Raw genomic sequence first — 25,300 nt, forward strand, 5'->3', positions numbered from 1 at the left:
TAATCTTACAAAGCTTGGTGCATTTAGGCTTAGACAATGACAGGGTATATATCTTGTAGGATTTGTTTATTTTTATGATGAGCTATATAAATGGCTTATGTTGTGTTCCCCTCACTTAGCGTACTAGCAACTCATTTGATAACACATCTTAGTGAACCAACCATCCAACTGTCTGTATTATATAAATTTTTTTTTGACATTTTTTACATAAAATTTTTTACCTTTTACTAATCGAAGTGACTTAGCACTAGGTATATATGTGACCATGAAAAATTTTGCAATTGATAAAAATTGGTTGACTCTTCACCAGGCATTTCATTCAACAACATGATACTCCATTTTGGTGTAAATAAGCTAAATTATCACAAGGTGTTTCAGGTGATAATCTGCGTTTTGCACACTAACATTAATCAAAAGCCTCATGAAATGATCATATATTGTTTTCTGCTATTTACAAAAAAACGTTGTAAATTCTTGTTTGGCATATTGCCAAGGTGGCAGCTGACTTGATAACTCTTCGCGGTCTTTTTGCTGTCTTCTTTCTATTCGGTCGCAATTGCCAGTTATTAATTTTGTTATTGTTAATGTTTTCGTTGTGTCTACTGAATGGAGCATAAACTTGATTGATAATTCGGTTGGCTTCATGCTGATTGTAAACAATGCAGTGGTAGATTTACATAGCATTAACACCAATAGAGTGTCTTTTGTTATTAAAAAGTGTTATTGCTGTGCAGGGTAGAAGTGACAGATAACAAAAAAATAATAAAAGTAAGAATGCTTTACATTAATGATCAAAGTCAAATTTTGTGATCCAGTTTTGTTAGTATTTTGATTTCAAAACTTTAGGATCTATTGCTCATCCTCATTTGATTCAAGACATCTTTAGTTGAATGCTGTTGAGGTTGATGTTTCTTGGTTGGTTGAAATGTTTATATTCAGACTGGGAAATCTTCTCGCAGAGCTTAATCTTGGCAGTTTCGCATAGCTTACTTGTAGATGCTTTAAATCACTGACACAGGCCAGGTCACTGAGATTGACAGAGTGAAATTTTCGATCGTGGAAGTCTTGTCGCCGCAAATTATTCCATCTATTAAATGCTGCTGAATGGAGACTGGTGTGGAGAGCAGTCCTTAACGTGCATTGCTCAAGTGCACACCCCAAGAGTCGAACCAGTGCCGCTTGATCTTGAAGCTTCTTCGTTGCAGAAGTCACATGCTAACCAACTGAGCTATCGGGGCAGATCTTAATAGAATTTCTGGGATAAGATTTTCTGAAGATGCTAATATTACTATAGCGAAATCGATTCTTAATAAATTACACTAAGAGGTTAGATTGTTGTGCAAATGTCAGCATTTGATGAATGCAAAATAGCAGTACCATCTAATGAGATTCTGCACTGCATAATCTTGTCTAGAGCTCATATTCAGTCTGTATACTAACTTTGATCTAATTATTTAACTGATAAAGCTTTGGTAGAGAGTTTTCTTTGTTGAACCATAGAGAAATAAAACATAGTAACTTTAGCGGGTTTAGCATACTTTATTTCACACAAAATATAACATAATTAAATAAAATAAACTCAAACGTTTTCGACACGTACGAGTCCTCATCAGGAATTAAATCTGCAATACATAAAATGAAAAATCGTAAGATAAATTTGACTATGCACTATAACTGTAACGACACTCTGGACTGAAAGCACAAACTGAACAAATGATACGAGAATGATTGCGAGTAAATTATGCGGTGGGAAACAGATCACGTGAGGTGTAGACTACAGGCATTGGACAAAACAATCAGAACACACACAAAAGGAACGATGAGCCACAGGCAAATAACTGCCGGTTGAGAGATGGATTGTTACGTTTGATTCTTAAGGCTTCCATGATCTTAGTCTGAAAATCAGATCTGCCTCGAGAGATGATTTTAAATTGGTTGATTGAGACATTGTCAGTGCACGTTTCACAAGAGGCGATGTGCTCTTTAATTGCACTTTTAGTTGTTAGGTTTGGGTTATTTAACTGATTAAAATAATCTTTGTTATTATATCAGGTTGATTCTGGATAATGTTAATTTCAGCAAAATTTTCTATTTTATTTTCGCTGGATTACTTTCCTATCAAGAGAAAATATGATATAAGAATATTATAACACCAGTCCTGATTTATTACAAAGATTTAAGGTATGATGGTAGGCTCAGAGATATTTAAAGAAAGGGATATGAAGGCTTTTATTGCGTCTGACAATAGAAGGGCGTCTGTTTATCGTAAAATTACAATTGGTATCGATAGTAATTTAATTTAACTTTAACTAATTTTGATAAATAATCTAATCAACATGTTTTTGATAGTATTCACTAGCCTACTGCCGTTCATTTTATTACAACACATCTGTATATATCTTTCATTTCCTAAAAACTAATATTTTTCATCATAAAGTTTAACATTTTCATTATTTGAAATCCTTTATGCAAAGGAGTGTATATATAATTCATCAGGGTTGCACTATTCTTATTAATAGCCTTTTTCGCTTACCATTTTTAACAATTCATTTGCACTGTTTTCTTTGCATATGGCATTGTCCACTTGCAGGTTCCGCAAGCCTGTAGTTTAATGATAACTAGGCTACCTTTCTTAGTGTCTAAACTTTGAGTAATCTAGCATTACCCTGTAGGCATACTAATACAACGTCAGATAGTAGTACTGTTTCGACCTCTGGGTTGCATTAGTACAAGGGTCATACATTGGATAGAACACTTTAGTTTAGCTTGCCTGTATTGTTGGTAGATCATAACAGCCAGGGACCAAGCATGAACATTTTTTATTTGTGGTCCCGTGACTGTGGCTGTATTCACCCATCTTGCCAAAACTGTAGAAACATTGAATCATGCACACTATAGCAGCAAGCTATCTCCAGCAAACCACTTAATGGATATAGGAGATACAAAGAAGTTTATTTTGAACACAAAGAAATTAAGCCTTATGCACTTTTTTATTTAGTTGGTTCTTTTTAGACCTTTTGCTTTGCCAGTCCAAAGGTCGAGGAGCTCTGCCTTTTATCTCCCTTGAGAAGGGATGACTAAAAACGTTTTTTTTTAGTCATTTTTTTGTTTTTTATACTATTACCAATCGTTTCATACATTTTTTCCTGTAACAACTGTTTTCATTTATCATAACAAAGAACTGCAAAAGAAAGTGTTGAATAATAGCTGCTGAATAACTTATTATAAATTAGCTTGCTGCAGTTTTGATTAAAGTTCTATAAATCAGAAGTATGGTTGCATGCTCTGAAAATGGTACCAATAGCCCATCCAATTTCAAATGCACCAATGATGAGGATGAGGACTGTTTGATCCCAATGGTGACCATTTTAACTGTCAACCTCCTTTGTTGCTTGTCCTAATTTCTATTTTTCTTGTTATTTGTTTCATTGCATACATATAGCCTATTATGATGAGTATTATGATGTTCTTTAAAGTCTAATTGGTGAATTTACAGTCTAGTCGACTGATACATGTTAACTTATCGATAAAAAAAGTAGACAGTACCACACTAAATTGACAAATTCAAGTTCTTTCAATTAAAATTGAATTAACTTGAATTTGCCAATTTTAGTGTGACACGCTGTACATTTTTTAATTGCTGTATTTTATCACACTCGGCATCATTTTTAAACATTAGTGAAGTCAAAAGAAGATTTTAATAAAAAAGTAGTGACAAAGTTTTATTTTGGTAACTTATCTTGATTATTTCAGAACAAACGTCTTAGAAAAGCAAAATTGCAAATTTTGTTTTAACATTTAAATTTTAGACAGATTGATGGTGCAAAAAAAGCAATCGTTTTTTGTTTTTGTTTTTTTTAAACAACCACAAAAAAACGACTCACATCTCAAATATATATGTTAAATATGTTGACAAATATGTTAAGGCCCTTGACAAATATGTTAAGGCAGGACTCAGGCTAGATATTTATGCAGTGTTATTTAAAAAAAACAACGATTTTCTCTTTTCTGCTCACATCACTTTTCTCACTTGCCAGATGCATCACATGAACTCATCACTGTCTATGACCATGGCACTCCAGCCAGACTTATGCCCGCCTAGACCACAAGCACAAGGTTGGCAATCCATCTATGCAGATGAAACGTCATCACCCTACAGATCTAACCAAGGTAAGGGTTCATTAGAAAGGGGTATATACCGCATTTACTGACTGCTTGTGTTTGTTTGCAAAAATTCTTAATATACTGTGAACGAACTTTATCACATCCTACAGCGTATATTTTCTATTGTTAAAGTCAAGATATTATTTACAAAATTCTTGTTTTGTAATGTCTAAGAAGATTTGTTGATAAGACTGATTGTGATAACATTTTTCCTCATCGGAAAATAAAAAAAATTCTAAATGGGAAATCTTAGTGAGGTTTCTATATTCAATGTTTTGCAGCACGTCCTTCATCTGCTCCCGTAATGCAGCCACTATCCTCGAGCTACAATGCACTTGCGGAGCCGTACCAACATTTCAACCCATCTGCTGGATATGACGATGACTTTCGGAGGTTTAATGGAGAATCGATGCAATATGACGTCACTATCAGCCCACATTACTCCTACCAAAGTCACAATCCAAGACCTTTTATCCCATCGCAGCCATGTATATAAACATATGGATTAGCCAAAATTTGTACTGATTTATCAAGGACAAATGGGGCATACAGATAATTGCCTGACTTAAAAAAGTGGCTTAAAATTGCAAGACTCACATTTTGAACAACCAAATATGTCAATTTTGTGTTGTTTACGGCAATTATAAAGTAACATTTCGAACAACAACGTGATTTAGGTCAAACTGAATTAAAATATTGTAAGTCATCAGACCAACTTTGAATTTACCAGCTTAAATGTGTAAGAAAGGATGTAATTTTTGAATGTTTATAACAGATTGTAGTCCTGGGCAAATCAGTGGTACACTCACAGTTTATCCTCAATTGGTAAATGACAGTGGCATGCCATTCAAAGAACACGATAAGTACCAAGATGCATATGTGGATGATTATCTGGACGAAACTAGGAATCCTGAACCCTTCCGTTCAGTACAAGTAAGTATGCTCATTGCTCACTTCAGTTAAGGCCAATGTCGAGATGTTAACTTAGTTTTAAATGAATTGTGTCAAAAAGCATTTTTTTCTATTGCAGGCTGCTGACGACTTAGGTCATGTTGTGGGTTTGCATTGAAGATTATTGTTATGCATAATGTACTATTTATGACTAATAACGATGGCGATCAAAGCTGACTAAGCATTGAATTTCTAACTATGGTTATTGCACTGATGAGAAAACCTCCAGTTATATAAATCGATCATAAACTCACATCAATAGATCATAAACTCACAGAAAACTATGCTATCACGCTCCACTTTTTTTTGTAAAAGTAGTTTTATGTAAATGTCAAAAACGCCTAGAAATTAAACTACAACTTTTCTTACTGTAGAGTAGAGCAGCATCAGCCCGTCCTTCCATGCCTTCGTTTTCTCACTCTCCCAAGTATTCATCCGACCAGTCTCCCTTTCTGAGGTTTGACAAATTCCTGTTGATTATTTTCAGCTCTTTCTTGTGCACTGTGCAATATTGGAGTTTTTCGTTTTGAATAATGTACAGTATTTATTTGTTATTTTGGCCACACATAATTTAGTTTCTTTATCAGTAAAAGTGTTTAAAGTTTATCGATCTCATTTTTAAAGACACAAGTTTTATTTATATAGTTATCTGGAGTTCAGTATCTTCTATATTAGTTCTCATACAGCGTCACAGGTCACATTTTTTCCAAAACGGTATTTTTGTTTGTTTTTACTGATAAGATTTACAACTTGCAAATGCTTTGTCATTAATTCTCAGGAAACGTTTGCCTAGTAGCACACGCAGAAAAATTTCAATAAAACCCACTTACTCTGCCAGTGAAGATGTAGACTACAAAGTGACAGTGAGAACAGGAGATAAACCAAACGGAGGGACAGATGCACAGGTAATTGGATCTTTCAGTTTGGTTTTCGTCTGATACTATTCATCGCTGGTGTAATTGAGGTATAAATGATAAAAGTACATCATGAGTAGAATGTATCAATAAAGCATCAGTATTGAGTAGCCTATGTTTTGTCAATTCTTTAAAGCATTTGCACTAAAAGCGTGTTTGTATCTAATGTGCTTGTGCCTTGTGATTTAGACAGTGGAAAGAAAATTGATGAAGTCAATCTTCGTGTCTACTTTCAATTTTTTTATTCTGTACCTCGTCAGACCAAAGCACTTTGCTCTCGACCGGCGTTGAACCGACTTTACCTGCGCTGGTCTCTCCGCTCTCTCCGCTAAAAAAATCTTCCAAGCAATGTGCAGTAAAAGTGCTTTCAATGTTCAGGTTTACGCAACTTTGATTGGACGAAAAGGAAAAGTCCCCAAATGGAGGCTCTTTAAAAAGTCTGGCCAAGCAAACCATAAAATGTTTCGATTTTCTCAAGGATCTTCGCACATGTTTAAACATAAAGGTATTGTATTGTGAAAATACGTTGCGTACATGTAAACTTGTTAATTGCTTTGCCTTGCAATCAAAAATATAATGATGAAAAAATTTGCTGAAAAAACAAACTTTATAAGTTTGTTCTAAGTTACCTTGCGCAATGTTAATGGTATTAACACTGGTGATTTGAAGGTGCCGATGTTGGAGAGATAGATGAGGTTATCATTGAACACGACGGCTTGTCGGAGCGTGACAGTTGGTTTTTAAAGGTAAAGCTTGTTTCACGTGTATTGTTTGCTTTAATTTTCAATTTTTGTTTACTGTTCAATCGCTAAGACAGTAAAAAGTTTTTTTTTTAGTAAAAATGTACTAATCTACGAAGAACGTAACTTTAGCATTCAAAAATATATTCCACTGTTTTCTCGATTTTCATAACCATCAGTTTAACGATTGTTTGCAGGAATTGATGGTTGAAAATACTAAAACGCACCAATCTTACACCTTTCCTTGTGATCAGTGGTTGTCTTTGTTCAAGGAAGATGGCGTCGTCTGCAGAAAACTAAGCGCTGTCAGCGGCAAGCAAGCCAAACGAACAACTTACGAAATTACAGTTGTGACTGGTACAACATTTTAGTGTGTTTTATTTGTTTCAGTCAAGCAATCAAAGTTCTTTTGCTTTTGTTGATACAAAACGACTGTTTTAATGTCAACGATGTGATGAAGTTTTGAAAATTAGGCTACTCAGAAAACTTATAAGTTAAGAAAAACATTCTATTTGTAATCAAGGTTAACTGAAGATGATCTAGCTGCTAGCTGATCGAAATCGATTTTGACTATTTATGATTGAACTGACTCGTGTGAGAATAAATTTCTTTGCATAAGTTAAGAAAATGTCAGTTTGCCAAAATTAGTATATAATCCTTCAGAAAGTTTTGCAAAACCATAAAAATATCAAAGGGAAGCATTGCAACGTGTGTTAAGAGATTAGTGCAATATTTGGTAAACTTGTAATTGTAACTTAAAGCTGTACGGAGCACAGGCCAAGTAGCCAGATATTACAAACACAACTGTGCTAATGGCTTGATTGAGGAGTCGCTTTAAGTTAGTTTTTGTGCGCTTTCGAAAAATTCGGGCTAAATTTAGTAAGCAATAGCCCATGGACTTCTAAATAGTAGCATCTGGACTGGAAACGCAGTGACCAACAAAAGGCCAAATAGTTGGTACAACAGTTGGCCAACAGTGGGCCAACAGGGTTAGTTACTTGGCTGTTGGCCAACTGTTGTACCAACTGTTTGGCCTTTTGTTGGTCACTGCGTTTCCAGTCCAGATGCTACTATTTAGAAGTCCATGAATAGCCGCTTTTGAACTACCGAACGTACCATTTGGCTTGAAACTTGAAGAAGACCTGGCAACACGTTTGTTTAATACACTTTAATGTCGTCACACTGTGTTAGTTACACTTGAAGCACTGCAGAAATAATTTGACTGACTGTAGGAATGTTTATTCTCGGACTGTAAAAGCTTCTTTGCAAGCTTTATCATGGCAGTTTCGCATACTCGTTGTAGAGGCTTTGAACTACATAATTGCCAGTGAAGCTCATGTATGCCTGCCAACTGTAACTGGGACGTATCAGCTGCCTGTATAGTGTATACGAACTGTGTAAACAACTTTTAATGTTTTAAGAAGTTTCTTTCATACCGTACATTTCGTGTATATGTAGCAGGAGTTCTTTATTTGAATGTCAGCTGACTAACAGACATTCGGAAAATATGAAATCCATAATAATTCTCTCCACATCAGGGGAAGAGAAACAAGCAGGCACTGAGGCTAACGTTTCCATCACGTTGCTTGGAGCAAAGGGAACCTCTCCAAAACTCCGCTTACGATCAGAGTATGCAATATACTTAATTCTGTTATTGTTGCTAGCTATCTGCAACTTCGTTATGTAGGAAGTAGGTGTAGGCTAAAGGAATCATGAGACAAAAATTTCAATGTTTGTCTGGTGTTTATTTATATTTTAATAGTTACCTGTCATGTAAAAACAATTTTAACTTTAAAATCTTGTTTCAACTGAATACTTTCAGCATAACATTAATTATAACGATTTGTTATATGTTTCAACGTCATTTTTTGTAGTTTTGTTTTAATTCAACGCCAAATTGTGATTTTTAACGTATTTGCAGAAATCGCAAAAGTTTTGCCCGCGGCCAATCTGCCGTGTTCAATATTCGGTCAGCAGATGTTGGCGTCTTGAAAGTTTTACGAGTGGAACACGACAATCAAGGTTATGACCCAGCTTGGTTTTTGGAAAGGGTGAGATGCCGTTATTTGTTCAATGTTTTCAACTTGTTACAAAACGTTGCTCGCTTTGTTGCATCAAACTGCCAACTACTTCTTACAGAGAATTGGCAAGACATGTCTATTTTAATGCATAAATAGTTAGTTTGAATCTTTATCCTCGGACTGAGAAAGCCTCTAAGTGGTTATTCCACGCAAGTTCGCACACTTGTAAAATCTTTGAACCACTGACGGCCCGGTGTAACGGTCCAGGGAGTTACTGCGGTCCAAAAGTTACCGTGCTGCTGCAGCGTGGCAGTCTAGAAGTGACGCCAGACCACAAATGACCAAAGCTGCCCGGCGCTTCCGAAAACGATATTAAAAACAAAAATTTTACAACTAAGTTTAATTGAGTAGTTGCTCTCAAGCTAATGCATACCTTTTCATTTAAGATTAATCAATGCTTAAAATTGTCAATGTATCTTTTTGACCAGTAGGAATTTCAATTATTTTCATAAAAAAATATATATATATATATATATTTGGCAACCCTGGTAACTCTTGGACTGCGGTCACTCCTGGACCGTTACACCGGTTACTGAGTTTAACAGAGTAAGTCTGCAGACGTTGAATCAAAGTAAAAATGACAGATTTTGCTCGCTGGGTCTTATCTTCTTTCTGTGAGTGAGGTGCTTCAGAACAGAGCACAGGCCATTTTGTCAACGATTGTGCCATGCTCAATGTTCAGATCACCGAGTGGAGTACAAAGTCTTGCCGTGTTGGACTATGAGGCCGAAGACCGACCACTGCAATTGCTTTTCGGTGTAGCTGGAAAAACACCGCCAACCTGGGATGGCAAAAGTAAATCTTCGAATCCAAAAACTCACAGGACGATGACTGACGTCTAACTTTTACCCTGCTGCTTATTGTTGCCGTGTTTTACAGATTGTTGTCGTTGACATGAAGAAACCGTCGAAGAAAATTTACTTCCCATGTGGACAATGGCTGAGCGAATTTGAGCAGTTGTACAGAGAGTTGGAAGGAAGCAGCAACCCCCTTGCTAGACCTAAAAGTATTCACATGAATTCAGATATTATTTTACTTTCATACGTCTTTGGAGGTTTATTATAGTATCCCATTAGCGTATCTTTGTTATATTAATATATACAGCATAAGCGTACATTATTCATATACTAAGTTATACAAAACCAAACCCTTACGAGTATGTCTTATGCTGGCTGTGTGTGAAACATTTTGTAGCCATAGCCTACGTATTTTACTTATATAATCGTTTGCGTACATTTTTTTCTCAATACCACCCAAGTCTATCTTTTGTCGGTAAATTTTACGTGAGTTCACATGCAATCTATTTATTAGTTTTCTTACCCAGAACCATTATTGCTTTGCAGTGAACAGTTACGTGGTAACGGTTTTCACTGGAAACGAATCAAACGCGGGGACAGACTCAACTGTTCATATCACCTTGTTTGGCGAGCAAGACACCTCTGGGCAACATGTACTGAAGAATCATGACAACAATTTCGAGAAAGGACGCAAAGATTCTTTTAAACTGTCTTGTCCATACCTGGGAAGGCTGAAGAAAGTCAGAATAGGTTGAGTGAACTAACAGTTGGAATTATGTTTGTAACAATGTTGTTATGTACAAGATTATTGCAGAAATTTTTAGACGTTTTTGTGGCTTCCACCTGGTTTCAAACCGGTTTAGATAGAATGTTTTGTTCCCTACCAGCGGTCAGAGCAGTGTTTTTCTATTCCTTCGAGTTTGAACTTTTATTCGCATCGATAGCGATAAAAATGTGAGCAAGCAACGACACAGATTTAAACATATCAAACCGTAACTTCTTCAACCGAGCCACCACACCCCGCATTGATGGGCATGGGAGAACTGGCGATATGCACCCCGGAGGCAACTTTCCAAAAGGTACCATTAAAAAATCCCTTTAGATTTAGAACAAAAAACAAATGCAAATCATAGCTGAATTAAGTCATCCGTCGTTTGCCATCGGCTGTCTTGGCGCAGAGGGTTAGGGCGGTGATAGTCACTTCATTGACGTGGGTTTGATTCTCACCAGCGCTATTGCTCTTTCTACCACACAAACTTCAGAGGGGATTTTTCAATGGTACCTTTTGGAAAGTTGCACTCAGGAAATCAGTAGCACCTTTAGTATTTTGTAATCTCGTTTAGTTTGAACCCTATTTTGTTACGAAGTTGATGTTTACTAGCGTGACGCGGTAGAGGTTTATTTTCAAACTTCTTCAGGACATGACAACAGTGGAATGTACCCTGGGTGGTTTATGGACAAACTTGTGGTGGATGACGTCATGATGAGTTGCGTTTATACGTTTCCTTGCCAACGGTGGTTTGCAGAAGATGAAGATGATGGAAGGATCACGAGAGAGCTTGCACCCGGAAGAGGTGATGTCGGAGCATCCTACACAGTCCGGGTTTACACAGGTATGGACCGTTTCTTTCATGTCTGCAGGAGGTGAATTATTGCTGAGCAATGATATTTGACCCCACACTAAGCGATACTCTTCACAAGTTTCCTTCAAAGTATCCTGGTGTTTCTCACAAAACTTCAGAGTCGGCTAGTTGCCCACAGCGACCGTCTTTGTAGGTAGCCATGTTTACTTATATATAGCTATTTAAAAGATATAGATATGTTAAACATGGTAAAATATGATCATACTGGACTTGGCTAGCAAAAGCTAAAGTGCATGAGCTAACAGCAACGTTCTTTAGAATAAGTAGTCATGCTGTCTTGTGGTAACTTTTATGATCAGGAGATGTACGGGGGGCAGGAACCGACGCAAATGTTTTCATTATTCTGCACGGAGGAAGAAAGGGACAACAAAGTTCAGGAAAAATTTCACTGAAAGGAAAATTTAAGAGGTTAAAACCAGTGATATTTTAAAGCGTTTCAGAATGCTTGTAATGAACGAATGTGCATATTTGTTGCGTTTCATTTTCAAATCAATTATTATTAAGCAGTGTTTTAAATGACGTTTTGATTTTTTGTAAGCTTTCAGACCATAACCTGTAAACATCCTACAGCTTGATGTTTTTACAACTTTCCCGTTTTTTTTTCGTTTTGGGGAAATTTTAATTGGCGCAACAATTGCTTTATGAAAGGTCTTATGCATATTTCTCAAGCTTCTCGCTGTACAAACTCAGTGTTATGTTTTCCCCAGAAATTCCGTTGATATATGTGACATCGAAAGCTATGGTCTTCTCAGTCCGCTGAGTAAGATCGAGATAGGCCACGATGACAAGGGGATAGCCTCGGGTTGGTTCCTCGACAAAGTCATTGTCACTTGCAAATCGACAGGTTGTGAACAGGTAAAACTATGAGTCTATTTTAAAACACTTGTATTTTTTTGTCCAAAAACGTTTTAAACAAGCCTGACTGTAGCTTTTCTCGGGAGGTTTATTTTCGCTACTAGTTTAATGAAGCTGATTTATTACTTTTGAGCTTTTTAGGCCTACTGATATATGGGTCGAGGTCATACTTTCATTTCTAAGAAGGAATTTCAACAGGTGATTGTCAGTTGTTAAATTGCTGTCATTTACAAATGACCATAAGCCGACTACCCTTTAAAAATTATTCTTCTTTGCGAATAGCAAACTGCCCTGATCTTGATCTTACAGTAGAAAACGTTTTGCTTACCTTGCTTGGAATGGTTTTAACAGACCAAATTTATTTGATCCGTATTCCATAGCTAACTGATGGTCAACGGACGTTTTATGAAATAAATGAGGAATGCTTTGTTCTGTCATCAACGTGGTATAAAGTAGAGTCTTTCAATCTTACTTGACCGCTCTTGTTTTTAAGCTGACTTTAAACAATTGTTCGTGCTCACTCTACCTTTGGCTGGAGTTATAGATTTTTGTCGTTATTTGACCACAATGTGTGTATTTCAGTTCTTCAGCTGCAGGAAGTGGTTTGCCACTGATGAAGGTGACGGGCTCATCTGCAGAGAGTTATACGAATCTAATTCTCAACGAAAACAAGTGGTTCGAAGTAAGATGAGAAGCATGCACCCGCACCGTTTTCATAATAATAGCACTGTGGTTTTCTGATGTAGAAATAACGGCATTTGTGGCATAAATCAAGATACTGTCGTGTTTTGTGATAATGTGGTAATTTTTTTTTATTTCCACTGCAAACATATGTTGGATTATGTTTCTATACTCCTTCATAGAATCTTCCTGGAACTGTTCGATATGGACGAGCGACGTGCGAAATGCTGGCACCGACGCTAATGTCTACATGCAGGTAAGTGATCCCTGGTTGTTAGGTGAACTTTTAGGTTTATCATGCAAGTTTTGAAATGCCTCGTTGTCCTGGTGATGATTTTCACTGCTTCAGGTTTACGGCGACCGAGGCAAATCAGACGAGATCGCTCTGAACAACGAAAGTGACAATTTTGAAGCTGGCCAGAAAGACAAATTCAAGGCAAGTAGTTTGTTTCCGGCTGCTTTTCTCGAAATTGTTTAGTTTGTTTCCTTGGTCTTTTCAAATAATCGGTGGCAGAATTAGTGGTGCTATACTAACGAGCTCAACCTCATGGGCGAAACACGGTGTCTATCGCTGCCGATTCTTGCTACAATCGACTGCCGAGTAACACTTGTGATTTGTAATACTAATAAATGTCTTCAGTTTTCTGCCAAATGATTTCCTTCTGTCAAGATAAGTTAAATTGCGAAAATCACTTACTAATTAACTGCACACTGTCCCGTGTCCACCTCACACTCGAAACTATCTAATAGCCTCCTTTATCTCCGGTTGCAGATTGACATAGAAGATGTTGGTCGTATCTACAAAGTTAGAATTTGGCATGACGACAGCAGACCTTTCCCGGGCTGGCATCTTGATAAGCTTCTGCTTGAACCGATGTTTGGGAAGAAAACTACAGGAGTAACTTACACGTTCAATTGCCAGCGCTGGCTTGCAACGTATGTTATTTAAAACGATCTATGGTATATCAAAAATAATTAATAGCATGCTACTATTGGTCTATTGGAATGTCATAAAACCATACGGGCTTCATCTGGAAGCTTTTGTATGAATGATTTGTAATAATCGCAATGTTAAAAAAATTTTTGAATTTATGCAGAGACGAGGATGATGGTGAAATCGTGCGAGAATTACCCGCTACTGGAGCTGGAATAAGGCGGCCTGAACCGGTTTTGCGTTATCTTGTAACAGTCGTGACAGGTGACAAACGCACAGCTGGCACTGATGCTGATGTCTTCTGTTGTGTGTATGGAGACCAGGGGGACACAGGAGATCGGCCACTTGTCAAATCACGAAAGAACAGAAACAAATTTGAACGGAAAAGTGTATGTAAAATATTACCGACTACAAATGCAATCAGAACAAGTGAAAATTTCTCTTTGTATAATCACCAAAACTTGTTTCGAGCTGAGTTTCAACATAACCTCCTGCTTCAGTAAGAACTTCGAAGCGACGCTTGCAAAGGTCTCGGTTCGACCCTCTCCGAGGGCATGTGATCATGTCTTGGCAAAACGAACGCTTGCAGGGCGATATGAAGAATGGTTTTTTTTATTCTTCCAAATGTTTTTAAGCGCCAGGTATATGTCTGGATGCGACTAAACAACCTCTCGCGGCCCATTTATTTTAACCAACGAATTGTTGTCAGTGTTATATTGCACTTTCTTTACGGGTATTTCCATGCTTAGGTGGACGAATTTTTAATCGAAGCCGTTAATCTGAAGACAATTCGGAAAGTGAAGATTGGTCACAATGACGCCGGTGCCGGTGAGCCATCTGTCAATCAAATATTTGATCACTTCCCCTCGCGGATGTTTTGAACATAGCTTCCCGCAATAGTGATACGAAAATGTTAGTATATCTGAGCTCTTTATCAACCCTGGTCTTTCACTGATTGTGACGACACGGCTTTTGGATTGCTGTATTGTTGTCACATGTTGTAGCCTGCATGCTGTCAGAGGGTTACTGCTTTAAGTGAATGTTTTTGCACTGCGGTTTTTTTAATATCAAACCTTTACAGGAAGCGGTTGGTTTCTTGAAAAAATTACCGTTCAGGAAGAAGGAAACTCTTCCATCTTGAAGACCTTCCCGTGCTCAAGGTGAGGTGTCTCGTCACTATGATAGCAAACGTGTAGTTTTGGCTTGAAGCCATTTAAGTGCTATGAGTTGCGAAATAGCTCCGATATGAAAGCCTTCAATTTTTTTTAGATGGCTGGCTACTGATGAAGATGATGGCGCTATTGTGCGAGAACTTGTAGAGGAAGGATCGCCCCAGTTGTTGAACAGTGAGTGGTGACAACCACTAAAAATGTTACTTTCATTTACTTTATGAGATATCAACTATTGTTTCATTTTTTATTTGACGAAACAAATTTTTAAGATATGTTTATACGTACTGTTTGGCGAAGTTTAGTAGTGTAAAATATCATTTGCATATTCGACACGATTTCATTGTGTTTACACACGTTTGTTGCAGTTTGCTCAAAATATAAGGACAAGATTTTTTTATTTTGTTTATAATATTTGTTTTTTACAACCTTAGATTATTCCACCCAACAAATCGTCAACTGCCCACTGTCAAAGCAGCCTTTGCTGGCCTTCTGCCATGTGCCCAAACTTAAAACATATAAAATATAACAATTTGTAACCAAGTAGGAAAGCTTTCTACCATGCAGTAGATTGGACGATCTTGAAAGGCTAATGGAATGTTATAAGATTTTCCATTTATCAATTTGTGACTTTCTTATCCAGCAACATCTTACCACTTGTCAGTGACAACTGGCGACGTGAGAGGAGCCGGTACAGATGCTAACGTGTTTATCAAGGTAGGCGCTGACGTCATGTCTCTCACAATTAAATTGATTTTGCGTTTGCTAAAATACTGATGTTTTCCAAACGCTTATAAATAAATCCATCTAATTATAATTGAAAATGAAATGGGATAACTGCAAGCTAAGGATAGGGGCTTTGTATTGAGACTTTGCTTACTTTATGTTGTATAATGACACTTGTCTCTTTTGCGAAGCGCTTAAAGCAATTCATATCTGCGAGGGATACAGCACTATAATAGCACATAATATTATTATTAAACAGTAAATACTATTAATACTACAAAAAGTGCTCAATGCCGAGCAAAAAGCCAAGCAGAGCGAATTACATCAAATATAGTTATTATTCACTAGAAACCTCTACAGCCTGTTTCACCGTAAAAGGGGGATCATTAGAAGGTCCTTACTGTATATGAATAAGTATTAAGGACCTTCTGATGATCCCCTTTTTGGGGTGAAACAGGCTGTAAAAGTTTTTAGCGAATTATAACTATATTTGATGTAATATTATTATTATAAATGTTCTTGAAGGGCCCAAGGGCCATCGTGTTTTATCTACAATCTCCAAAATCATTCGGTTGTCAAAGGATCCACTGCGTATGCGCTACAATCACTAACATCACATCCTCAGCTCTTAAAACAAGCTGACAAAAATCAATATTCTTGAGAAATCATTGCAAACCTAAATTGAAGCGACGATTGTTTCTTCATAATTCTATTCAAATTTTTTATCCCACAACTCCATTCCAGGTTGTAAAATCCATCCTTCTTGCATCGATTCGATGCCTAAAGACCTTTACAAAAGGACGGGTTTTACTGGCCGGGAGGGGCATCCCTAACCGGTTTAAAGACAATAGTTGTTGACTTTTTGTGAAAAAAAATAAAACAATATCTCACATAGATATTCGGTGAAAACGGCGACACGGGAAAATTGAAGCTTCATCAAAGCGACAACATCAGAAATAAGTTTGAACGAGGAAGAACTGATTTGTTCAAATTGGAAGCGGTTGATGTTGGAAAGTTGCTACGTATTCAAATTGGTAATTTGCTCTGAAAATCTTCACCTGACTTAACAGTTCATAACTTATGTAACTGACATAAATGACATACGCTGATTTCTAGGCAGCCAACCTCGGAAACAGAAGAGTTAAATTAAAAAGTTTAATTTTCGACTGAAGCTGCAGAATTTGTGCTAGTGCAATTTTTTTATGATATGGCAATAAAATTGTTTGGAATACACGAAAAGAAACACGCTCTTTAATTATTATGTATGACATTGCGCTCTTGCCCATGCATCGCTGTTCAAAACAGGCTGACAAGGGCCATAGATTAACATACAACAATGTCCTGGCAAATTCTTCATGCTTTATTTATGTAAATTGACGTAGATCTACTCAATAGCGCTAGCGATAAATTTGTTGATCTCAGCTTGTCATCAGAGCTTTCTTACGTCACAGGTCACGACAATTCTGGGGCGGGACCCGGTTGGTTTTTGGATGGAGTTAAAATCGATGTACCTTCTAAGGGAATGCAGTATACCTTTAAATGCAACAGGTGATCGTACGTTATTGTCTATGTTTGTCTTAACCTAAAAACATTAACTTTTACAAATTGTTCTATTCAATTTTTTTGTTATTTCTGTTTCGCGCATCCAACACGTGTTAGGTGGGAAACCTGAGTTGCCGATCACGGTAATTTGGTTTGAAATTTCTTAAAAGTGTTAAAGTTATAACCAATACTCACAGGTGGTTGGCCACTGACGAAGAAGACAGAAAGACCGAAGTGGAAATCTACCCGACTCAGGCGAGGCAGCAAGATAAATGTGCGTTTAGAACCACTCTTACTAAATTTTCTCAATCAATCGATTCTTGTCACCATTTCATTTAAACGACATATGTTTTGCTGTTATTTTTCGACAGGTAAAAACTACCAGCAACGAAACAGCATTTTTATTGTTTGCTTTTATTTGAAATCTCGCTTCAGTACTTCCGTACGAGGTGACTGTCACCACCGGGAACAAGTTGAATGCGGGAACAGACGCGAATGTCTTCTTGCAACTCTACGGTCGGGAAGGGAAGTCAGAAGAAATAAAGCTGAGAAATCGAACAGATAATTTTGAGAGGAAGGCCATCGATAAGTTCAAGGTATTGATGTGACGAAATTACACTTTGAAGGAAACTTCGTATATTTTGGTGTTATCCTCTTTTTTAAAGGAAAATCACCCCGGTTTATTTCTTCAGCGCATGAACTTTTGCTAATTTAACGTAAAAACAACAGTGGCCTAAGTAGAACTTACTTAGTTACTTGGCTAGAATTTCATGCAAGCAAAGTTCTAATGCATAGTTTGTCTTTGTTGTACAATTCATTGACGCTTAATGGCTTGAAGTAATAACAATCCAACCACATCGAATGTCTTATGGTTACGACATTTAGAATTTGTCATTGCTCACGCTTCAAGCAGACGCATATGCGAGTTTACGGAAACAACTCACTTTGTTTCTCTGGCAAATTACAGCAGTTATATTTTTCATCGTTCATTGCTTTAAAAATCAGTCCCAAGCGCTTATTCAAATTTTTCCTTTTGCAGATCGAAGCATTCGATGTTGGACCAATTACCAAGATCCGCATCGGACACGATGGGAAGGGAGCAGGATCTGGATGGTTCCTGGATTCAGTAAAAATACAAAGATTTGTCATGAAAACGAGCAAGAGAAAAAAGAAACACAAAGGTAATATCTTGCTGCAAAACTCAGCTTTGTTGTTAGGCTACAATGACGTATGATGTGGGCATGGTGTGGGTTCGCCTGTGTCACTTTTGTATGGCTGAGTGGATACAACGTTTGGCTACTAACTGTGCGATCCTGGGTCGGTATCTGGTTGAACTGGATGTTGAAACAACATAGCTCATAAAATTTGGCGAGCTGTGTAGCTAAATGCATGGTAGATAAAGAAAAAATGAACTAGCCACTCTATCACCATTAGTTTTGTAGCCTAACTTTGCTTCTTGTATCAGGCGCCTGCATGGGCAGTTATCTGATTGCTGTTGCCTTTTTGCTTTTCCGTATGACCCCGTGGTTCATTGCATAAACGTTGCTATTTTTTCTAATTTGAACTACGCAATTCTCACTTTTCCCGCCTTTTTTGTAGACTCAGCTGAAGATCAAACCGAGATGGAAACTTATTGGTTTGTCACGAAACGTTGGTTTGATAAATCAGAAGATGATGGTCAATGCATCCGCGAACTTGTTCCCACCGACGAGTCCGGAAGACCGATGAGTGATGCACTTCAAGGTGGTTTGATTTACTGAAGTTTAATGTTCATTTCCGTTGATCCGATGTAAAAATAGTCATCAAGTCATGACTTACTAAAGTGCAATCAAACGTCACTGTTGTCATTTGAAAATCGTTTTTTGTTGTTGATGCAGAGTTGGAATACACGGTGAACGTGTACACTGGCGATAAACCCGGCGCCGGAACGGATTCGAATGTGTTCGTTACACTCTACGGAGAGAATGGTGATTCAGGTAAGGTAGTTGGACAATTTGGTTGTTCTAACACAGGGGTCACCAACTGGCGGCCCGCCACGCTGTTATGTGCGGCCCGCGGAAGGTATCAGCGTACAAATATAACCAAAAATACTTTTCTTGAGGAGTTAAAGAGCATGAAGGCAAAAAATACTTTCCGAGAAGCATATTTTCGCTGTGTGTACGATTCCACAGACCGACCAATCAGATTGTAGTTCTAGGTGGAGGTCGCTTAAAGTTATTCCAATGCGATGTCCAGCCACACTGTGAGCATACGGTTGCTTATTATAAGTTTGTAAATGTCATGTAAGCACTAGTGTGCGTTTCACTGTTATTGTGTTTCACGAGCAGTGTTCCCTTTATGCAAGTTTTTGTTGGTAAAATAGGTCGGTGTGCCAACTCAATTTATAATAAATTGGCAAAATATTATATCTAAATTTCAAGACTTTTTCTGGTTGTATTATGAAAATATTCAGCTTAGTACTGCAAAATGTTGTTAATTAACCATTCTTGCCATGCTGATAAGCACCGCAAGTGACAGTTGTCTAATAATCAAAGACGGTTTTATAGACTCCCACAAAAACGATGAAAACCAACTCATTGCTTTTTTAGAGGGAACACTGTTCATGAGTTACGGTAGAAACGTTTTTTCGGTGATTTCCACAAGCGTTTGTTTCATGGTGCCTGGTTTCTTTCTCCCTGTTATTGGAGCCTATTTTTCGCTGATACGTTTGCAGGTCACTATTGTTGCCTGTATTGCGATGTGTCAAACATTTTCTTGTTTACTGAAACTGTTAATTGCAAGATATTTTTTTGTGAAGCGGAGTGACAACACCACTCTTGCTTGGCGATGAATATTCTGATGAAACCGCTCGCCTCGCTATAAGTGCGCAAAACAAGTGGCCATGTTTATTAGGCATTGTTAAAGAGTCAAAAGTGTTGTTATAGGAGCTTGGCCTGGCGGTAGCGTTGTTCGGCTAATTTTGTTGCCGCGGTATTCTAAGACAAATATTAACATGTAACGCTGGATACGAAATCCGTTCTTTTCTGGCATAAGAGTCAATTTTATTACCTAAAATTTTATTAGTGCGGCCCGCCACAGCTCTCCTTAGTGCCAAAAGTGGCCCGCGTGCAAAAAAGGTTGGTGACCCCTGTTCTAACATGAAGTATTCATATTCATATTAGGTGAAATGTAGCGCTATACCTAGACTCTTTGCAGTCTACTTTGGAGAAAGCAATCCCGAGAAGTTAAGTTGGATTTCCATTTCGCTTGTCGTTGAACATTTACAGAAATTTTTGAGCATCACCGCTACAGGTTTCCTTATGGAAGCAGTCAAAATCACAATGACAGTTACTTTTTTACGTGAGGTAGAATCTTGCCAGCTAATCAGTCCTGAGTTTTTGGTCGGAATAGCTTAAAAAAACAAAAAAGTTAGATTTCTTAATGCGTAATTTGTGGACGCCAAGAGTTTTGCAAACGCCTGATTAAACATTTCCAAGATGGTTGGAACCAGCCGACTCTGCAGTAATAATACCAAAAAGTAAATTTCTCGAAACTTCCATTAATTGCAACGTTAATTACAAGGTCTGTCTTCTCTAATAACTCATTTCTCTCCAGAAAATGTTCAATTTCGATTTTACTTTTGCGTACATCATTAATTTCACTTCCTTGTAGGAGAAAGAAAGTTGGCCCAGTCAGACAACATCAACAAGTTTGAACGTAACCAGATGGATAGCTTCACTGTGAAAGCTGCCGAGTTGAACGAACTGAAGAAGGTTTGCTATCTTTACTGATTCATGAAAAAATGCACGCAAAGTAAATACAAGATAAAATAAAAACAAAAGTTATGCGCCACATTAACTGGAAGCGTGGTCCACTATGTTTTCATAGGTCACTGTGACAACTTTTGTGTCAGTCAATGAAACAGTGAAATACGTTGGTGTAGCACTGATTTTTAATGAAAGTTCTGTGTGTACCCAACATTATGAAATGTCTTTAACCTAGTTAAATAAAAGTTGCATTTAAGCGCTGAAATACTTTTTTTAAATTTTAATCAGTTGAAAATCCGACACGACAACAGTGACCTGGGTTCTGCTTGGTTCTTGGATCGAGTTGAAGTAACAGCGAACGGTGACGTTTGGGTATTCCCCTGTCAAAGGTGGCTCTCCACAAAGGAAGATGATGGACAGATCGAAAGAACCCTTGTTCCTGTGGATCAGGTAAAAGTATCTGATTTTGAACAAACGAAACCTTTGAAGTTTTATCACACGACGAATTGGAATTGTTTGAATTAAATACGTTGACAAATCACCTTATATAAACAACTTAAATGAAATACTTTTACATTATGGATTTTCTTGTTGAGTTGATTGCTCGTGTGTGAAAATATGTTTTTTGCTTACATATCTAAATTTTTGTTATTTTAACGTAACTGCATGTTGTTTTTACGTTACCTTGTCAAGAGTTTGCTCTCCACCAATAGTTTCATATCTACAGGCCACTTACCAAAGACTCCAACAACAACAGAAATCTGGTAAAAAGGCTTCGTACGCTGTTCGTGACGCTGTTGCCTTGGAAACGAAAGCAAAACTCACGTCATACGAAGTCACAGTGAAGACCGGTGACGTCAGAAATGCAGGAACAGACGCAAACGTGTATTTGGTGCTGTACGGAGAGAAAGACGACTCGGGCATTGTGTGAGTTGTGTGGATCAAACGTCCCTGCCATTCATGTCATAATATTTGACGCTTTGTACAACAAACCCACGTTTTCACTGAATTGACTTTTTTTTAAGTCATTGTTTTACTTTTTCGGTCATCATTTCAATGAACTGATTTTGTCCATGGAATTCATTTGGAGTTTTAAATAATATTTCCTTTTTGTTTAAAAATTCCAAATTGTGGTTTAGTGTGTGATTAATCCATTGGGTTGGTTAGGCTTACTGACTCTGATGCATCATTCAGAAACCTTAAATCGTCAAAGAATCACCGTAACAAGTTTGAACGCAATCAAAGCGATGTGTTCTCGGTTGAAGCAGCAGAACTTGGGAACCTCAAGAAAATAAAGATCGGTCATGACAACGCTGGGTTTTCTGCTGGTACGTAGAATAGAAACGCCATAATTTTTTTGTTTTTAAGGTGTTCTTATTTTACTTCTTCAAAATCGAATGAAGGTCTACAAATTTTCGAGCAAACATAGTTGGAGATCCTGAAAATCACTTCAAAAAAGTATGGAAATGCTTTTCCTATGTCCTATTTAAAACGGCCTGTTCCTCATAATTTTACCACCCCTCTTTGGTGTACTTTTTTTGATGTACTCTATAATTTTACCACCCCTCTTTGATGACAGGGTGGTATCTTGAATCTGTGGAGGTAGATGCCCCCTCCATGGGGTTGAAGTGGACATTTCCCTGCGGAAGATGGTTGGATAAAGATAAAGATGATGGCCGATTGGAGAAGGAACTTTATCTTTCGTCAGATCAGACCGTGGATTACGAGGCTAAAGTACCGTACGAAATTTCCGGTGAGTTTCGTTTTAGGCAAAGACCACTGTCGTAATTTTAAGCTTGGTTGCTACAACAGCAATAAAACGACTGTTAACCAAGGTGAACACTTTGCTTTTTCGTTTTGAAGGGTTTCAGTTTTCAAGTTTTACCTTAATATAAGTTTACAAGTTGAATTAATAAATGCACGCCACACAGTCACACACATTTGATTCATCTAACAACAATTATGAGCTTTTTGGAACGGTGCAAAGTTTAAAATCAAAGTCAAAAGTCTTTTCTGTATTGTAGTATGGTTTTATTGTTGAATTGCTGGGGCGTTAGAGAATACTTGAGCACTGTCACGATTTCTTTCTATCTCTTACCAGGAAAAAGACTTGGAAAGGTTCAATGACGTAGTTTAATGGGTCAAACCGAAAAGCAGTCAATTAAATGTCGAATAATTCTACTAGTGAAATGATAATCTGACTTCTTGAAGAACTTTAACGAACGGCTTCTCAAATAACTCTAAATTCGAACACAATTTATATCAGCACCAATTCTCATCTACTTGTATTCAATTACTTCAAGTCTCAATCACCAATAATTTCTGCATCAACTACCAATCCACAACTCATAGCACAACTCTCATAATCAACTCATAATAATAATCATCATAATAATCCATTACGCAAATTACACCACTATTTATAAAAGGTTTGTTCGGTCTAGTAACTTCGAGAAGGTTACATAGTGTTGCATCACACGAACTCATCGTCGGTCACGTAGCATTGAGCGGCATAAACAAGCAAGTTTAAAGAAGACTCGAGATTGTCACGTAGGGCCGAAGGTTGTAGAAAACACGTTACATAATACAGATTTCGTCATCAGAGGTTACTTCAGGTCATAACCGATAATAACACATCGCACCAGAATTCTACAACCAAAACAACACGCTCGTTGAAGATACAAAGCAAGCCATCGCGAGGCATTGTACCTTGATTGTGACAAGCACATAAACACAAAGTCACTATTACTTTCAGTGTATACGTCGAACGTTTCAAGCGCTGGAACAGATTCGGACGTCTTCATAGTTTTGTATGGGAAAGGTGGATTGATGACGTCAAAATCAAGTTTGTGTCCGAACAAGGATGACAGAAAATCAAAATTTAACAGGAAATCTGTTGATACGGTTTGTAACTATTTCAATGATGTTACATATGCGTTGCAATTATTAACTTTTTAGTCTCCCCTGGTAAATAAAAAACAGTCATTCTTTTATCGATTTACCGTCTATGGCTTTTGAAGATGTAGCCTAAATGTTTTTTTCAAACATGCACAGTTTTACAAAGCTATAGTTTTCTTAAAGGTCCACGATACCACGGAGTTATGTAATTCGTAACAAAACAAATTTGGCTCCGGATATGATATCACTTGGCTTTGTTTTAGCTTTAAAGCACAAGACTGAGCTCTTGCCTAGTTTCAAGAAAGATAGAACATTGAAAACTGAGCGTTTTACTTACAGTTTGTACTGGAGATGAAAGACATCGGGAAGACGATAGAAAAGATTCGAATCGGTCATGACGGAAAAGGATTTGGAGCCGGATGGCATTTGGAAAAAGTTGAAATTCGGAGACTTCTGAAGGGGTCAAAGGTTATCGCTGTGTCTTTGCTGATTTGGCTGTAACAACTTAGAATAGTAACTTCAAAATATCTGAACTTCCAAGTTAATATTACTTGGTATGTGGGGTTATTATTATTCATCATTATCATTACCACGCTGTGGTTGGGAAAGTTTTCTTCCTTTACTTGCTAATCCAATGGATCGTGCATTTTTACTTGATGGTTATTACAATATCCCGTAATTTGATTACGCCTATCTAGTAAATTATTGTTGACTATGCGTATAAAAGTTTTAAAACTGTTCGGCCACACTAAAAGATCACAATTCGGAATCAGCAAAGTTTGCACAGAAGGAAAAGTAGAAGGAAAAAGAAAACGTGGCAGACAACCAAAACGATGGCAAGACAACATTCAATCATGGACCGGACTCCACTTGACGACACTGGGCGAGTTGACTCAAAATCGCCACTCTTGGAAGCAAATAGGCCATGTTGGTGCGCAATCTGCCGCAGGCGGAGATAACGACTGATGATGATGCGTATTAACCTTGATTTCGAAGTTAATATTGAAACTAAATTAAAAATGTATAACAAAAACCGTCGTTTACTTGTAGAAAAATGAACCGAAAATAAGAAGCAGATGACACAATTTTCACTTTCAGGGATCGGAAACCTTTTTATTCGAGTGCGGTAGGTGGCTGGCTCGTGATGAGGATGACGGGGAGATTGTTAGAGAGCTTGTTCCCACTCATCTGGTTCAAGATAAGGTATCTCGGAGTGGCAAGATGAAGAGGACAGAGTCGAGTATTGAAGACAAATTGAAGAGTAAGCTGAAAGCATGTGAAATTTTTTCATGTGAAATTGGTCAATAAATATTCCCCTTTCCTAAGCGATTATGGATTTAATAAGTGACAGACACCATAGTTAAAAGTATTCAATATTAAAAATTCCGTCCCAAAGCTAATTGGATTGTATACGCGGATGGATTCATTTCCGTGGATTTATTATGAGGACCGAAGGCAC

The 25,300-nt window shown here is 37.5% G+C and overlaps 1 protein-coding gene across 1 annotated transcript in view; it reads left to right on the top strand.

Annotated features, from left to right (window-relative positions):
• Positions 1-2,052: 2,052 nt before the first annotated feature.
• Positions 2,053-25,300, top strand: part of LOC145775503 (lipoxygenase homology domain-containing protein 1-like) — a 34,904-nt gene continuing 11,656 nt past the window's right edge. Inside the window, exons 1-40 of the mRNA XM_082586799.1 lie at positions 2,053-2,181; positions 4,038-4,170; positions 4,446-4,652; positions 4,940-5,097; positions 5,490-5,572; positions 5,894-6,020; positions 6,408-6,534; positions 6,699-6,775; positions 6,967-7,126; positions 8,308-8,398; positions 8,691-8,820; positions 9,730-9,856; positions 10,194-10,397; positions 11,066-11,260; positions 11,590-11,698; positions 11,998-12,145; positions 12,728-12,827; positions 13,009-13,082; positions 13,176-13,262; positions 13,599-13,762; positions 13,924-14,149; positions 14,510-14,588; positions 14,842-14,920; positions 15,030-15,106; positions 15,573-15,646; positions 16,551-16,689; positions 17,107-17,203; positions 17,395-17,471; positions 17,633-17,793; positions 18,237-18,378; positions 18,797-18,940; positions 19,075-19,173; positions 20,849-20,949; positions 21,232-21,393; positions 21,671-21,870; positions 22,138-22,271; positions 22,523-22,696; positions 23,699-23,847; positions 24,181-24,309; positions 24,940-25,102. Coding sequence (XP_082442925.1) covers positions 4,038-4,170; positions 4,446-4,652; positions 4,940-5,097; positions 5,490-5,572; positions 5,894-6,020; positions 6,408-6,534; positions 6,699-6,775; positions 6,967-7,126; positions 8,308-8,398; positions 8,691-8,820; positions 9,730-9,856; positions 10,194-10,397; positions 11,066-11,260; positions 11,590-11,698; positions 11,998-12,145; positions 12,728-12,827; positions 13,009-13,082; positions 13,176-13,262; positions 13,599-13,762; positions 13,924-14,149; positions 14,510-14,588; positions 14,842-14,920; positions 15,030-15,106; positions 15,573-15,646; positions 16,551-16,689; positions 17,107-17,203; positions 17,395-17,471; positions 17,633-17,793; positions 18,237-18,378; positions 18,797-18,940; positions 19,075-19,173; positions 20,849-20,949; positions 21,232-21,393; positions 21,671-21,870; positions 22,138-22,271; positions 22,523-22,696; positions 23,699-23,847; positions 24,181-24,309; positions 24,940-25,102 — 5,107 coding nt within the window. The 5' untranslated portion in view covers positions 2,053-2,181. The remainder of the gene's footprint in view (positions 2,182-4,037; positions 4,171-4,445; positions 4,653-4,939; positions 5,098-5,489; positions 5,573-5,893; positions 6,021-6,407; positions 6,535-6,698; positions 6,776-6,966; positions 7,127-8,307; positions 8,399-8,690; positions 8,821-9,729; positions 9,857-10,193; positions 10,398-11,065; positions 11,261-11,589; positions 11,699-11,997; positions 12,146-12,727; positions 12,828-13,008; positions 13,083-13,175; positions 13,263-13,598; positions 13,763-13,923; positions 14,150-14,509; positions 14,589-14,841; positions 14,921-15,029; positions 15,107-15,572; positions 15,647-16,550; positions 16,690-17,106; positions 17,204-17,394; positions 17,472-17,632; positions 17,794-18,236; positions 18,379-18,796; positions 18,941-19,074; positions 19,174-20,848; positions 20,950-21,231; positions 21,394-21,670; positions 21,871-22,137; positions 22,272-22,522; positions 22,697-23,698; positions 23,848-24,180; positions 24,310-24,939; positions 25,103-25,300) is intronic.

This window comes from Aplidium turbinatum, chromosome 8 (genome assembly GCF_918807975.1).
Source record: "Aplidium turbinatum chromosome 8, kaAplTurb1.1, whole genome shotgun sequence".
NCBI classification, from domain to species: Eukaryota; Metazoa; Chordata; class Ascidiacea; order Aplousobranchia; family Polyclinidae; genus Aplidium; species Aplidium turbinatum.